This window comes from Squalius cephalus, assembly GCF_949319135.1.
Source record: "Squalius cephalus genome assembly, chromosome: 18".
Classification (NCBI taxonomy): domain Eukaryota; kingdom Metazoa; phylum Chordata; class Actinopteri; order Cypriniformes; family Leuciscidae; genus Squalius; species Squalius cephalus.
The window spans coordinates 21,521,288-21,537,442 of record NC_137139.1 but is presented as its reverse complement, the minus strand read 5'-3'; the positions used below and the strand labels follow the sequence as shown (position 1 = coordinate 21,537,442).

The 16,155-nt window shown below is 37.3% G+C and overlaps 2 protein-coding genes across 3 annotated transcripts; one reads left to right on the top strand and one right to left on the bottom strand.

Moving 5' to 3' along the window:
* Positions 1 to 722: 722 nt before the first annotated feature.
* On the bottom strand, positions 723 to 9,967 carry nol9 (nucleolar protein 9). The gene is made up of 13 exons (XM_079848164.1): positions 9,386 to 9,967; positions 8,493 to 9,040; positions 7,719 to 7,944; positions 7,232 to 7,362; positions 6,725 to 6,869; positions 3,937 to 4,033; positions 3,666 to 3,763; positions 3,356 to 3,517; positions 2,820 to 3,072; positions 2,563 to 2,677; positions 2,270 to 2,444; positions 1,952 to 2,085; positions 723 to 1,203 (listed from the first exon to the last, which is right to left on the bottom strand). The coding sequence occupies exons 2-13, from the start codon at positions 8,979 to 8,981 to the stop codon at positions 1,081 to 1,083; spliced, it is 2,148 nt and encodes a 715-aa protein (XP_079704290.1). The 5' UTR covers positions 8,982 to 9,040; positions 9,386 to 9,967; the 3' UTR covers positions 723 to 1,080.
* A 32-nt stretch (positions 9,968 to 9,999) lies between these two features.
* Positions 10,000 to 16,008, top strand: zbtb48 (zinc finger and BTB domain containing 48). 2 transcript variants are annotated; one of them, XM_079848162.1, is made up of 11 exons: positions 10,000 to 10,161; positions 10,978 to 11,727; positions 11,938 to 12,227; positions 12,760 to 12,871; positions 13,003 to 13,095; positions 13,176 to 13,262; positions 13,373 to 13,527; positions 13,746 to 13,882; positions 13,981 to 14,145; positions 14,811 to 14,899; positions 15,004 to 16,008. In XM_079848162.1, the coding sequence occupies exons 2-11, from the start codon at positions 10,978 to 10,980 to the stop codon at positions 15,430 to 15,432; spliced, it is 2,307 nt and encodes a 768-aa protein (XP_079704288.1). In that variant the 5' UTR covers positions 10,000 to 10,161; the 3' UTR covers positions 15,433 to 16,008. The 2 variants fall into 2 exon arrangements, with proteins under 2 accessions (XP_079704288.1, XP_079704289.1); XM_079848163.1 differs by lacking the exon at positions 10,000 to 10,161 and adding an exon at positions 10,204 to 10,240.
* Positions 16,009 to 16,155: the final 147 nt, after the last annotated feature.

The window sequence follows — 16,155 nt, the reverse complement described above, 5'->3', positions numbered from 1 at the left end:
CAGGTCTATAACCGTGCGAATAACAGTTTCAATGTCTATGGAATAGAAAAAGAAACAGCTCTTACATATTAGTGGGGAAGTTCCACATAGCCTATGTAAAAAGTCATTTTCTAATTCACACATAACATTAAACAATACTGGAGTGCTTTGAGTAATTGTTAAAGCATTAAGGCTTTAAGAGTATGGAATATCATTATATCGATAGGGAAGCATATAGCTACTATTCCAACATTCTGGTGTATATTTTTTTCTATTATTTCTCTTTTCTGTCTGTTTGTGTGTGTACTGCTTTGGCAATATTCTATGTAAAACATAGTTACAGAAAGTGAAAATTGCAGAATTGTATTGCCACCTACTGGTAAAGGCAGTGAATGTTTTTAAGCAATTTTGGCTCTTCAACCTCCAATTAAATACATGATTTAAGCAACAAAAGAAGGCCAGTGTAGTCTATGTGCTCATATCTAATGCAGATGTGAATAAATGCACATCAAGTTTAACTGAGGCATCTTCCAATCAAGTGTGTTGGCTCTCAACAAACATGCAAGAGCCAACAAGATGACATTAAAATAAGTTGCACTAAAATAACTTAATAGTATAACAACTTAACAGAAAAACCAAGCAGTTGTGTAATTACAGCAGTAATTGGAAAATTGTGTCCTGATCTATTCACTTCTCAATATAATTTTTGACTTTTGCAAATGACAATGAACAAGATTCATTTTTGGCAAAAATGAAACCCACTTTAATATTTTACAGTCTGCATTATCTTGGTTTGGGAATGTAACTTGAGAAAAGAAAACAAAGACTCATGATATTTTTAAGAAGATATTGACAAACTGTAACAGTACAGCAAATCAAAACAAGTTTCCCATATAGATCTTAAACAAGGAGCCATTCAACAACAGATAAAGCAACAACATATGCACTCATACTTTTCTCCATAGTATACAGTTCCAAAAGCCAAGATTCTTGTGTAGATTTGTACATTCAATGGCAATTTTTACCTATAATTTTTAGGCTATAAAACAAATACCAGGATACAAATGTCATTCACAGAAAGTAGAGTCCATACAGAAAAACTTAGTTATTTGACTTTATAAAACCAGGTCTTGTCAGTCCTTTGTAGATGTGAAGCTTTCCTGCCCCTTTGACTTCAAAGCTGTAGTCTGTGGTGACGTAAGGTAAATCTCCATCAACTCCAAGCTGGAACAAGAGAAAGAGATGTTAAGTACAACTGACAACAAAGACCCATCAGGGTGATAACCCATTACACAAATGGTTTTATATAATCTGCACCCTTATATTCAGTGAGTAAAGTGTAAAATGTACCCCAGCGGTTTGTAAATGTCTAATGACACTTAAAAATTAACCATTAAATAAAATAGAAAAACAAATCGCCCTTCAACCATTTTATGGATGTCAATGATCTACACTTCTATTGAAAAGTTTAGGGTCAAAAGGATTTTTTTTTTTTTACATTAACACTTACAAAAACAACACTTTTCTTGACAGGACACATGAAATTGATCAAAAGAGACTAAAGACTTTTACATTGTTAAAAAAAATATTATGTATCAACTACTGAAAATATATAATATGTACAGAAAAATATTAAGCAGCACAACTGTTTTCAACATTGTTAACACCAAGAAGTGTTTGAGCACAAAATCAGCATATTAGAATATGAAGGATCTGAAGGATTTCTGAAGGATCATGTGACACTGAAGACTGGAGTAATGATGCTGAAAATTCAGCTTTTCCATCACAGGAATAAACTACATTTTAAAATATATTAAAAATAAAAACAGCAATCCTATTTCACAATATTACTGTTTCTACTGAATTGTTAATCAATTAAATATAGCCTTGGTGAGCATAAGAGGCTTACTTAAAAGAAAACTTGACCAACCCCAAGCTTTTGAATGGTAGTGTATATTGCTGATTCACATACCTGCTTGGTGAGCAATACTTTAGGCAGAGTGATCTCTCCCAGCAGAAGACAGTTCACGTGCCTCAGGACGGAGGGAGATACTGGAGTAACCAGAAAGTACAGACCTCGTGCCATGTCTACCCCTCTCAGAACACCTTAAAAACACAACAGCAGGTAATCAATTACAGCTTCATATCTTTAATTTTATATAAGCTTCATATCTTTATACTTAAGTCTGCATGATGTATATTAAATATTGTTAATGCAACAACATATGCAAAGCAATTTCACAGAACAATTCCATCTCAAATCCACATATTAAAGGCCTTGAATACACACCTAGGCCCACACATTGACAGATAGGAGTTTGGGAGAGTACAACAGGACCTCCTCTGCCCACAACCTTCTCACTCAGACAGCATAACCCTACTATACTGGCATTGGCCGCATAAAGGATGTTGTTGGGTGCGACCTCACAGTGTGTTACCCCTATAGCCACTGATGAGTGTGGGACCTACAATAAGAGCACAAAAAGGTGTTCACATAAAACATGATCAGAATTTAATACACATACATCAAATAATGTTTCAAAAAAAGGAAAAAAATTCCAAATAATATATATATAAAAAAACCTGGTAGGGTATGAAGCAGTGAAGCGGGCGGATGGGACCAGGTTCTGAGGACTGAAGCTTACTGAAGTAGCTGAGCAGAGCCAGGTCTCGCAGCTCATTACTGCGCTGATGTTGCCTAAGATGAATGCAGGATGGAAATTTACTTTGGTTTGTTAAGTAGAACTAACCAAAAATGACCTAGTTAAATCTTCACCACAAGAACTGCCAACAGATCATAGGTACAGTTACAATGGAAAAGGTGCAGCTGGCTGCCTTACATTTCTCCAGATGTCCCAGCACCTTCAAATTCTGACTGGACGCTGAGAAATACATGAGATCGAATGCTGAGGTGACTGGCTGGCTCCTCTGTCAAGGTGGATGTCGTCGGAGGGTGCGTGTGCCAGCCGTGGGCAGTTCTGAGGAACTCTGGGGTGAGAAGTTGACACTGTGGAGCATTTCCGTAACTCAGCTGCACTACATGCGTGACGGATAAAAGACGAATGAGGTCTACCAGTATCTGAAAGCCATGGCCTGTGAAAGAGAGAAAGACATTTGTTAGCGAATTAGTACCAGAAACTCAAATGAAAACAATATGTTATAAAAAGATAAATATATTTACTAGGGCTACCAATTAAAAACAAACAAACAAATATATTAAAAATTAAATTGTCTGACTCGTATATTACGTAATTAAATAGTTTGACAGCCCTAATATTTGCAAAAATATTCAAGATCCAATAATGAGTCCATATTTATGCAGTTCAAATCAATATTCCCATTTTATTGACTTTCATGTGCAATTATTTTTGCTGACCTCTGATCCAGCCCATAGTATTGATGATGACAGGACTCTCTCCACTGACATGGCGCCAGAGGGATTTGAGAGACTCCAGATACCGATCAATGTCAGCATGACAATCTGCCTGACCATAATACACCATGTGCTTTGGGTCACGCATGTGTGTGAAAGGAGGCCCTGAAAAAAAAACATGTTCATTTGTTTGGGTGTGTAAAATCAACACATGCTAAATATAAGACCGTTGAATTTCTACAGTACAAAGCTCTTCTGAATTAGCACTTCATTTGGCTATATAGAAATGGAGAGCTTAAAGTGTGCCACATACCCAGCAGTGGCTCTGTAACTGTGCATAAGGAAAGGCATCCAGGAGGGGTGAACTCAGTCTGGCCTAGATCACACTCCAAAAACTCTACACTTACAGTGCTGCACACATACAACAAGGCAGAGAGAAATATATCACCTTAAAATTACAATGCATGCAAATTTCTTACCATCATGCACACAACTTGGCATGCAGGCTAGCCTACAAAAACACAAGATTATTCTAAATTCATCCTCTAATAAGTAAACTGATATAATGAACTGTTTGAACTCACTGATTGAGCAGGCTGTTAAGAAGGTGCCGATTGAAGGTGGACTTGCCAACGGATTTCCCCCCACACACAAGAATTACAGGACAGCGGTCAAATTCCCCTGTGGACAAAAAACATTTTACATTACTTAAGACAGAACACATTTCCCCGTACGGGGGAGAAAAAAAATAGTTAATCGAATAAGTAAATCGTGGGAACAAATTTTTTCACGTCATGAGGTTCTATACATTTCACAGAGCACAAATAATTCCTTTTCTCATACCCTTAAAGGGACAGTTCACCCCAAAACGAAAATTCTGTCATTTACACATATGATTCGATTCTGATTCACAAGCTCTTGATTTGATTTAAATTTTGATTAATTTTTTTTTGTATATACAGTCCCCTCCAAAAGTATTGGAACAGTGAGGCCAATTCCTTTCTTTTTCCTGTAGACTGAAAATATATGGGTTTGACATCAAAAGATGAATATGAGACAAGAGATCAACATTTCAGCTTTTATTTCCAGGTATTTACATCTGGATCTGATACACAACTTAGAAGATACACTCTTTTGTTTGAACCCACCCATTGCTCATGTGACCAAAAGTATTGGAACATGTGACTGGCAGGTGTGTTTTGTTGCCCTGGTGTGTCCTATTACATTGATTATTCAAACAATAAATAGCACTGAATGTCTGCGCTCAGTTTCAGATTTTGGTTTTACCTGTGCAGACTGCATTTATAATTAGACGTGTAATCATCATGAAAACCAGAGAGCTGTCTATGGGTGAAAAACAAGCAATTGTGAAGCTGAGAGAAGATGGAAAATCAATCAGAGCCATTGCACAAACATTGGCCATAGCCAGTACAACCATTTGGAATGTCCTGAGAAAGAAAGAAACCACAGGTGTACTAAGTAACAGACCTCGAATGGGTAGACCAAGGAAAACATCAGCAGTTGACGACAGAAACATTGTGAGAGCTGTAAAGAAAGACCCCAAAACAACTGTTAGTGACATCAGCAACAACCTCCAGAGGGCAGGAGTGAAGGTATCACAATCTACTGTTCGCAGAAGACTTCATGAACAAAAGTACAGAGGCTACACCAGAAGATGCAAACCTCTCATTAGCAAGAAGAATAAGAAGGCCAGGCTGGAATTTGCCAAACAGTACAGAGACAAGCCTCAAACATTCTGGGGCAAAGTTTTATGGACTGATGAGACAAAGATTAACCTTTACCAAAGTGATGGAAAGGCTAAAGTTTGGAGAAAAAAAGGATCTGCTCATGACCCTAAACACACAAGCTCATCTGTGAAACACGGAGGAGGTAATGTCATGGCTTGGGCTTGCATGGCTTCTTCTGGGACGGGCTCATTAATCTTCATTGATGATGTAACACATGATGGCAGCAGCAAAATGAACTCAGAAGTGTACAGAAACATTTTGTCTGCCAATTTACAGAAAGATGCAACCAAACTGATTGGGAGATCCTTCATCATGCAGCAAGACAATGACCCAAAGCACAGTGCCAAAACAACAAAGGAGTTCATCAGGGGCAAGAAGTGGAAGGTTTTAGACTGGCCAAGTCAATCTCCAGACTTAAACCCTATAGAGCATGCATTTTACCTGCTTAAAAAGAGACTGAAGGGAGCAGCCCCCCAAAACAAACAACAACTGAAAGAGGCTGCGGTGAAAGCCTGGAAAAGCATTACAAAAGAAGAATGCAAAAGTTTGGTTATGTCAATGTGTCACAGGCTTGATGCAGTTATTGCAAGCAAAGGATTTGCAACTAAATATTAAGTCTTATTCACTTTAATCTATTTTAAGTTAATCTGTTCCAATACTTTTGGTCACTTGAGCAATGGGTGGGTTCAAACAAAAGAGTGTATCTTCTAAGTTGTGTATCAGATCCAGATGTAAATACCTGGAAATAAAAGCTGAAATGTTGATCTCTTGTCTTATATTCATCTTTTGATGTCAAACCCATATATTTTCAGTCTACAGGAAAAAGAAAGGAATTGGCCTCACTGTTCCAATACTTTTGGAGGGGACTGTATATATCAGGTACAGTACATATAATTTTTTTTCCTTGAGCAAATCAATCTCTCAACTAATGCTGTAAACTATACAGGGAACCCTGTCTGTTGGTAAATTACTATAATATTTAAGGTTAAAGATCCCTTGTGGTGAAAAACAAGTTTTTAATGTTGTTTATATATTTGTGTGGTGTTTTTAATATGCTTTAAGACAAACCATGTGCAAATTCATAGTATTTCTCCTTAAAACTACAGTGTACCAGTAAGAGTTTCAAAAACGTGGTTTGAAACCACCCCTGTTCTCTTCCGTCACAAACCTGTAACCAATCCCATCATTACTTCTAGGGATGCTGATTTCTTAGAAGGCAGCTGTTTTACTCCGAGATGGCGAATGGGAACATGGTTTGTGAAGCATTAGCAACACATTATTAGCTGTTTGATAACGTAGTCAAGTCAAATGCTAATAATATCAATTACCATTATATGTCAACTTTTAATTCTGAATGGATTACAATATAGCCTAGAAAGTGAGCAAAGACAGCTCCATTTATTAGCATTAAAAAGCTGTCACTCATCTCAGCTTGCGATCTCACAAAGTTTCGTTATAATCAATGAAGTTGTCTGTCTACACTGCTCAATGAATCTCTTATTTACATTGTGTCTTAATGAGAGGATTTGCGAGCATGCAGAACTAAGCACTGAACAGAAACCCATCCGTTTTTTTGTGATTACATTTCCTTTAAAATATGGTTTGAACAACTATTAAAATTTACCTGCCCAGGCACTGAGCAAACTGCTTATAGCTTCTCTGTAGCTAGGTGACATCACCAGACCCTGTGCACAGGGTCCACGCAAAGCTGTTACACCCACGGCTGACAGAACGGGGTTATAGATGGCAGCCTGGGACTTTATCTCCTTCTGCAGAATGCATAAACAGAGACACAAATATATCGTTGCTATGCCAGGGTGCTCAAACAAACAATGTTGTAAGCGCCACAGTGTTTACATTCTTCAGAAAGACAACCTACAAATAGCTTACTTATGGAGTAGTCAACATTTGAAGTGGATCAAAAAAGTTCATCAAAGTTGTCCTAAGACAAGAACGGGTATTGTTCAAAATTCATGTATAAATTTGATGAAAGGTGTTGATCCACTTCAAATGTCGACTACTGTAGTTGCCTTTGCATATTAAACTGGGAATGCATTTTATCATAACAAACAATATACACATCTGCTATTTAAACATGAACATGCAAAATCTGAAAATGTCACCGACTTACCGAGTTAAGACCGAAGATCTCTGCGAGTTCTGAGAAGCTGGAGAGAAAGCGTGTGAGCGGCGTGTCCAGAGGTTCCAGAAGAACCACACAGGAGTCCGAGTCCACCACACTCATGAGCTTTTTACTTGGCTCTAGACATAAAAAGACAAATTGCAACAAAATTTTAGAAAGTGGGTGCAAAAAAGAACTGCAGTGCAGGTAGAAATTAAAGGCAACACTACGGGCAAAAACAGGCCCTTTCATTATGTGTTGTTTCGGACTGGTGGAAAAAAACCCATCCAAAAAACTCTTGTAAAAAAAAAAAAAAAACTGCAAAAAATGTTTGCCATTCTTAATGTAATCAATCAACTGGGTAAGTATGGTGATATCTATTAGTTAATTTTTTTAACCCATTAACCTAGGATTCCTTGCCTTAAAGGGCGATACAAAAATGAGAAATGGGTCATTAAAATGTATTAGGGAGGCAGGATACTCCTTGTGACGCTACCTGAAGAGAAATATTTGCGAATAATTGCTTTGGCTTCCAGTAGCCCCTCTTTCTTGTTCTTGCTGGAGCCCCCAAAGTTGTTTCCAAAGGCCTTGATGGTGAGAGGGCAGTGAGACGGTGGTGAGAACAGGGGGTAAGGTTGTTGTCCCTCCTCTATTGTGAAGCCCAGGACCTCTACATGACCATAGAGGCAAGTGAGCAGGCACTTTCCACGGAAACACAAGACCTGCGCAGACATCAGACACAAAAGTAAGCCTACGTGCAGAAACTAATGATGGACTGATATATACTGGCCTGACTGATTAATTGGCTGACATTTGTGTATTTTAAAGTTTGCAGCAACTGGCTGTAATGCTAATAATCACAATATTAATACTAAAATAATGATAATAAAAATAAGTTAATACAAATATTAACAACAATAGACTTGGTAGTTTCCCCTTATGTCAGTTTAAAATATACTAGTCTTCATTTTTTATTAAGAGAACACAAATTGAGCTAATAGAGCTAAATAAGTTTATTGAATTTTAGCATTATGACCATCTCACTGACGGCGAAAGACACATTTTCGGTTTTGTCAGATCAGTGTGTCGAAATCTGATGGCATCTGTCGGAGCTTCCGTCGATTGAACATGCTGAATTGGAATTATAATGTCTGATAAGTGTCTGCTTCTGTCAGAACAATGTGAATTGGCCTTTAGGTGTAACTGTACATGCACACATAAACAAATAAATCACTGATTCAAGTCAACATCATAGTGGTTAAATATCTACCTGGTCTTGTTTCATGACTAAAACAGCACGGTTGTGGGTATGGTCAAGGTGGGCATGGAATTGAAGCTCGTCTTCCTTCCGCTGGTCTGTGTCTGGTAAGGTTGAACTTTCCATGCCGTTCTGAAGAACACTATTGGCATATTCACTCCATTCTTGAGAGTCCACAGATGCGCTGCTGTCATCCAGTTCTGTGCCTCCATTTGTGTGGACATGAGCTAAAGTCACAGAAGTGGCCTCAACCTTTCCCTCCTTGGCACAACTGTTTTCAGGGAAAATAGTCACAGGCTTCGCATTCAACTTCTTCAACCGTTTTACTGTGGGTTTTTCCATTTTGGCTATCCGTTGCTCCAACTTTGCAGTCCCAGAACTTGTGTTTAGCAGAGTTGAGTCCAGACTGCGTATTTTTTTGTGCCATTTATTCTTGCTGTGACGTTTGGTGGCATTTCGTTGCTCGTGTTGGGACCGGGAAGAAACCTTGTGTACTTTCATTGTCACACTATGAACTCCAACGAGCCTAAAAACAACATAAATCCAGGGCAGGGGAACACCTGTGAATGAAGACAGTAATGATGGGATCAGCATACCTGGCATCATTAAAAAAGTTCTCTATAAGAAATGCATTTCCTTGCCTTCTAGATTTGAAAAAAAGAAGAGGAAAAACTCAAGAAAAAAGAATGAAAGAAACGAACAAATGGGGGAAAAAAGAAAGACTGACAGATTATAAAAGTACGTACATACATACATACATACATACAGAGAGAAACTTTAGTTTGTTGGTAAAATATGGTGTAAAATTATAGTATGACCATACATTATTAACAACCACTAGTAAGATGATCTGTTGTTAATATGATTATGAATACCGAAAGCCACTTTCGTGGTTGTTCACGAACCTGTTTGAAGTGAGAAACGGCTGTAACCGGCGATTCTCCTGTACAAATTATTTTAATCAAATCAGAAACGTGAAACACGTAAAACCAGAGTCTCTGTGTATATGCTGCTGTTTCTAAGTAACTGGCAGTGGCTCCATGCAAACATCAAAATCACGCTGCACGATGCTGTTGTGGTTCCACTCCACTAATCGAGACGAAGCCGTTCATTTCCCCCTTTTGATCTACTTTAAGACCGCATTGTCACTGTTTGTTGAATACGTTTGAAAGCACAAATATAACAGAAACAAAGATGAAGCGTAAAACATGTTAAATACGACTCGACTCGATTTAGTGCAGCACTGGCGCCTCACGGTTAGCGTATGTGCCATGTGACGGACAGTAACAGATTTTCCGGAGTTTGACTGAACTTTGATTCCACACTACCATTCTGAATTAATACTCCACTATAACATAATTCCCCATAACTATCAAAAAATGTATACATTTGAAGAATTAGTGTTCACTTTGGTTGCATGAGCTAAACAACGTAATCAGCTCGTATGTGAAGAAAGTCGAACTCTGCGTAATACGTTGAATGGCCAGATTCCACAGAGCTCAAACAATATTGCAACGTCACTTCCTGTTTCTGTTTCAACATGGCTTCTTGTTGTTAAGCCCAAATTAAGCATTTGATGCTATATAATATATAATTAACTCACTAAATTACATTACGCATATATGTCGAGTTTCCGAATATGAAAAGAAACATGAGAGCAACGATCTAATTTACGTGGAAGGTGAGTCATACACAGTTGATTGTGCGGCGAGTGGTTTAGGGAGCGTCAGTAAAAGGCGGACATCGTGGTTAACGTTTAGGTAATATTAATTAATTAGATTGTCGATTATCAGTCAAAGTTATCCGCATGGTATGGGGAAGCATTATTAAACATGGATGGATGAAAATGTGCTGAATTATTCTTTGCACTGTTTCATAAAATGAATTGCGCCAAAATAAGTAAGATATTGGAATAACCAACTGTGCTTGTAGAACAATAATTGCAGTATTTCATGATGTTCAAGAATTACTTAAAGTTGCATGACCTCTACAAACATTATGTCTTCATGAAACATTTATTAGTAAAGACAGTATAACGTTAGTAATAAAACCAGAACAGCCTGATGTATATTGTATTTTACACACATTTATCATTATTCTGAGCATTAACATTTTTTATTTAAATATCCACGAATAAAATTATTAATAAAATATTTACAATTTAAATGAAAATGTTAAAATAAATAACTGTTTCATAAAACGAATTACGCCAAAATAAGTAAGAATGATTTTTTGCATGACCTCTACTGGCATTATATCTTCTTGAAACATTTATTAATAATGACAGTATATAATAAAACCAGAACAGACACACTTCTTTGTATATTTTTAATTATTATAAATATCCATGAATTAGCAAAAAACATTTTTAATTATTTACATTTAAATATAATATTTATAATTTAAATATTTAATTTAAATGTATACATTCAATGTCTTAGCTTTAATTTCATTCAGATCAAATTTGAAATGAAATTGATGTGTCTTGTATGTCTAGATGGAGATACCTGCTCAATGGTCCTCTCATGCTCAGCGGGTGCTGTCCTTGCTCAACAAACAGAGGGGTCTTGGCCACTTCTGCGATGCCATGCTGAACACAGCAAGTGGGCAGGTGCATCTGGCCCATCGCAATGTTCTTGCCTGCTTCAGCCACTTGTTCCAGGAACCCAGTTCCTCACCGTGTATACAGATCGACCTGCCATTAGAGTGCCCTGATGATGGACTTGAGCTACTGCTTCATTTTTTTTACACTGGTGAACTCCAGTTAGATGACAGCAATTTAGAAAAGATTCAGAATGCAGCTAGCGGACTGTCAGTGCCGGATTCTCTCATACCTTGCCAGGGTTTGCCAGGTGTAGAGACTTTGCAGTCACCTGCTGCCTTGAGTGAAGAGGATGAAGCCAAACCGCTATTCCCTCTCACATCTGCAGACCCTCAGCCTGATCCGACCCTGAAAGGAAAGACTAGATCTTGGCAGAGGACGAAAAATAAACCTGATGCGTGCAGGTTCGGGTCACCGGTCACAGCTAGCGATGATGACACCCCTGCCTCGACGTCTACTACCACCACCCGCTCTGGAAGGCGCGTAAAAGGGCCCAGTCGACTTGTCGGGGAAAGTCCCATGTCTGCTGTTACGAGGCAGGGAGCAGGAAGGAGAAAACCATCATCTTTAGATGATAAAGAGCAGGACATTGCTGCCACTGAGGAAGGAGATCATCTCAAACATCAAGACATGAGTGAGGCTGAGGTACTCTGTACATTTACATTCAACCAGAAGATATTTATTTTATTCAAATCTATTTCTACTAGGTAGAATGCATTGATCTGACTATGAAAATCGGATGCATTGATTATGAAAGTTGCTCTAATAATACCCAATGTATTATCTGTTCTGATTTTCATTTCATACTACATCAAAATCCTTGATTTTACCTGTAATCTATTGTGTATCTATTAGCAGGTGGATGGATCTGTTGATGATCAAAATGACGATGATGATGACAATGACGATGATGACGATGACGGAGGTGAGAGTATGGATATTCTTAATGAGGGAACCGATGAAGAGTATATGCCTCATGACTCACCTTGCTCAACCCCAAAGACTCCACGGGGAAAGCGCAAACTTAAAAGCACCAATAAAGAGAATGGAGAAGGAACTTCTAAAAACAGCAAGAAAGGCTCTGTCCAATGTCCAACATGCCACAAAACATTCCTCAGCAAGTACTACTTGAAAGTACACAACAGGTATGTGCACACTATCAGTCTAAATTTTGGGTTTGATGGATTTTTAAATGTTTTTGAAAGAAGTCTCTTATGCTAAGGGATTCTGTTTTCTGTTTTAATATATTGTAAAATGTAATTTATTCCTGTGATGTCAAAGCTGAATTTTCAGCATCATTACTCACATGTTCCTTCAGAAATCATTCTAATATTCTGCTCAAGAAATATTTCTTACTATAAAAAATGTGGAAAATTGTGGAAATGATGATACATTTTCTTCAGTATTATTTGATGAATATAAAGCTCAAATCAACAGCATTTTTTTGAAATGGGAATCATTTTTAACATAATAAATGTCTTTACTAAAATGTCACTTTTGGTCAATTTAATGGGACCCCAAACGTTTGAACGGTAGTGTAGATATGTAATTCATATTACATACACATATTAGATTAATGTTAAAGGCTGTCTGGTAATTGCAATTTAATTATTTTTTTTTTTTTTTTGTAATGAATTAATATGATTGATCTTTTCCTTCCATCTTGATGTCTGCTAGGAGACATACAGGGGAGAAGCCCTTTGAATGTGCTAAATGTGGGAAGTGCTACTATAGGAAGGAAAACCTGCTGGAGCATGAAGCCAGGAATTGTCTTAGCAGAACAGAGGTGGTGAGTTTGATAATGGGGGACGATTTAAAATGCGCATACATGCAATAGGAATAACCATAATGTGTCATTTTTGGTGTTTACTGTTGCACAATGGCAACTTACTTCCTGCACCTTTTTCAAATTTGTGCCAGGTGTTTTCGTGTTCAAAATGTACCATGACCTTTAAAAAGCGACATGAGCTGCGTCTTCACACAGTCACGCACACAGGAGAGATGCCCAATAAGGTACATCATCCATTGTGGAGGTCAGATGTGACCTTTTGTCCAGGGACATTTCGGCAATGTAATTTTATTTGTCGTTTTAGTGCACATCATGCCCTGAGCAGTTCATGCAGAAGAAAGATCTCAGGATCCACATGATTAAAATTCACGGAGCTCCTAAACCACACGCAGTAAGTTACTCTAAATAACTTGGTCTGCAATACCATAATGCCCTGTCATTGAAAGCTAAACAAAATATCAAATCAAATGTTATGTATTACTAATAAAATGTGTTGTGTAGTGTTCATTGTGTACCAAGTGTTTCCTGTCCCGCACTGAGCTACGTCTGCATGAGGCAGCCAAACATCGGGGTGAGAAACTGTTTGTGTGTGAGGAGTGTGGCCACCGGGCCTCCAGCCGCAACGGCCTGCAAATGCACATCAAAGCCATTCACAGGCATGTGACTTATGACATCACTGAAACATGCTTTATTTGTTGTTTATACTATTATTAATTATTTCGGTCTGCCTTTCAAAGATGATATGCTTGCATGTGGCGAGCAGACAATAAAACAATGTGAAGAAATCTAATCTTTGTGTGTGTAATCAGTTTTGCATGTTTTGTGTTTACCGGTTGAGTTAATGCTGAACCATATTTGTTGCGCTTCTCTTCAGAAATGAGCGTCCTTTTGTGTGTGAGTTCTGCAATCATGCTTTTACCCAGAAAGCCAATCTCAACATGCACCTTCGAACACATACTGGAGAGAAACCTTTCCAGTGCCACCTCTGTGGCAAGACGTTTCGCACGCAAGGTAACTTTTTCTTTCCGATTCACTTTTAAAATGGAATCCATGCAGTTTCTCTATTACTTTTGTATTATTAACCGAATGTTTTCTGATTGTGTGAGCAGCGAGTCTGGACAAACACCACCGCACACACACAGGAGAGCGGCCATTTAGTTGTGAGTTCTGTGAGCAACGCTTTACTGAGAAAGGTCCTCTATTACGCCATATAGCCAGCAAACACCAAGAAGGCCGACCACACTTTTGCCACATCTGCAACAAAACTTTTAAAGGTGAGATATCTGGTGAGATATACATAAAGAGTTATACAGTTACACTTTAGAGGCAATTTGGAGAATTTTTTTTACTTGCATGATAGATAGATAGATAGATAGATAGATAGATAGATAGATAGATAGATAGATAGATAGATAGATAGATAGATAGATAGATAGATAGATACAGATAGATACATAGATACATATATATTGATCATTTTTAGATCATTATTATTTTTTACTTGAAATAAATTAACATTTACATTGTTAAAATGTAGATTATTTTTATTATACATGTATTTAATTATATAACATGTATATATATTACATTCAATAAATGTTATATAAATTATATAAAATGTGTTTAGTTTATATGACATTATAAATATTATTTTCATTAATGTCATTGCTTTAATTTTGTTAAAATATTTTTTTTTTATTTGATTATTTCCTATTATTTTTTACTTGAATTACATATTTGCATTGGTAAATGCATTTGCATTTGCAAAATAATTTTAGATATTTTATACAATTTATATATATATTAAATAATATAAATACATTTTGTGTAAAATATATGAATACTTTTATTTTTATTTAAAAAACAAGAATATATGAAAGGCAGTGGTTTAAAGTAATCAGTACTGAATAACAATTTATATCCCATCATGCCCTATCAGCCATCGAGCAGCTCCGTGTTCATGTACGACGTCACAAAGGCATGAGAAAATTCGAGTGTTCTGAATGTGGTTACAAGTTCACCAGACAGGTACGAATTAGATGTATTCATGGATTAACATATCAGATTTTTTTTTCTTCACATTTCCTACTTGAGGTCTTAAGAGCTCAGTGTCTCTATCTTGCTTTTGACAGGCACATTTGCGACGACACTCACAGATCCACAACCGCGTGGAGAACTACAACCCAAGACAAAGACGGTTACGTAACCTAATTGTGGAGGATGAGAATGCAGCTGCCTCATCCAGTCCTTCCAGCCAGACAGAGGTTCAGGCAGGACCAGCGGACATGGTTAACCTGGTTATCCAGCCAGAGACGGTTGTGGTGGAACAGGTCGTCTCAGCCTCTGCTGGAGGAACAGGAGGAGACCAGGCCACATATTCAGTGAATGGTGAACAGACTGGGTTTGCTCTGACTGGAAGGACTGATGGTGGAATCGAGCAGACTCCGTTCACTGTGGCAGATGTGATGGAGCAGACACTGCTGGTGACCGACGCGTACCCCATCCATCAGTCCAGTGTGGTGGTGGAACTGCCCAGCACTGGAGTTGATGGGAAAGTTTAAATGGAGACTTTTTGACTCCAAAGCAAAGACATGTTGGAATATGTATTAAAAGTCATTGAGACATGTCAAGCATTGTAAATAAACAGTATTCTTGCATGAAATACAGGTAAGAAACTTTTGATATTAACGTCTTTAAAGAAGTATCAAGCGTGACATGACACAAGATTGTCTTGAGTTTTCAATGAATTTGAAATCATGAGATTGTCTACTGTACTCAGTATAATCATTTGAGCCCAACTTCTGCAAAAATGCATTGCTGTTAATCAACGTTTCAGGTCAAACTATGTAAAAATTTTGCTTGAAAATGCTCTTTCTTTGTTTGGATGAACAGGCAAAACTTAAAGCTTTTTATTCTATATGGAGAAAGTGAAATCTTATTTCTACTAGCTAATTGACTGGCACTTTAAGCTACAAGATGTTTGACAAATTGGGATTTAATAATGTACAACCAAAGTTCTTGTAAGAGAATGTCATGATTTATTCAGCATCTGGATTTCATAATGTAAATTAAAAACAGTCATAAGCTTCATGTATACTCTTGTTTTAATAGAATAAATCATTAAAACACAGAAATCCAAATCTGTGTTTGTTTTCATTTTTCTATGCACTTCTTGTTAAATAGTTAAAAAGTACTTATTACTTAATTGCATTAGAAAAATATGTAAACCTTGATTTAAAAAAAAAAGCGACTTTTTTTGGAATAATGTGCACCGATAAATGGTT

What these genes read in the sequence shown, in the direction of transcription:
- zbtb48 (XM_079848162.1), top strand. Translation starts at nt 10,978, where the DNA reads ATGGAGATACCTGCTCAATGGTCCTCTCATGCTCAGCGGGTGCTGTCC. An exon ending in GTCTTAGCAGAACAGAGGTG is followed by an intron (nt 12,872 to 13,002) that starts GTGAGTTTGATA and finishes AATTTGTGCCAG; the next exon opens with GTGTTTTCGTGTTCAAAATG. An exon ending in CAAGACGTTTCGCACGCAAG is followed by an intron (nt 13,883 to 13,980) that starts GTAACTTTTTCT and finishes TTGTGTGAGCAG; the next exon opens with CGAGTCTGGACAAACACCAC.
- nol9 (XM_079848164.1), bottom strand. Translation starts at nt 8,981, where the DNA reads ATGAAAGTACACAAGGTTTCTTCCCGGTCCCAACACGAGCAACGAAAT. An exon ending in TCGCAAATATTTCTCTTCAG is followed by an intron (nt 7,363 to 7,718) that starts GTAGCGTCACAA and finishes TTTTATGTCTAG; the next exon opens with AGCCAAGTAAAAAGCTCATG. An exon ending in CTGTCAATGTGTGGGCCTAG is followed by an intron (nt 2,086 to 2,269) that starts GTGTGTATTCAA and finishes TGTGTTTTTAAG; the next exon opens with GTGTTCTGAGAGGGGTAGAC.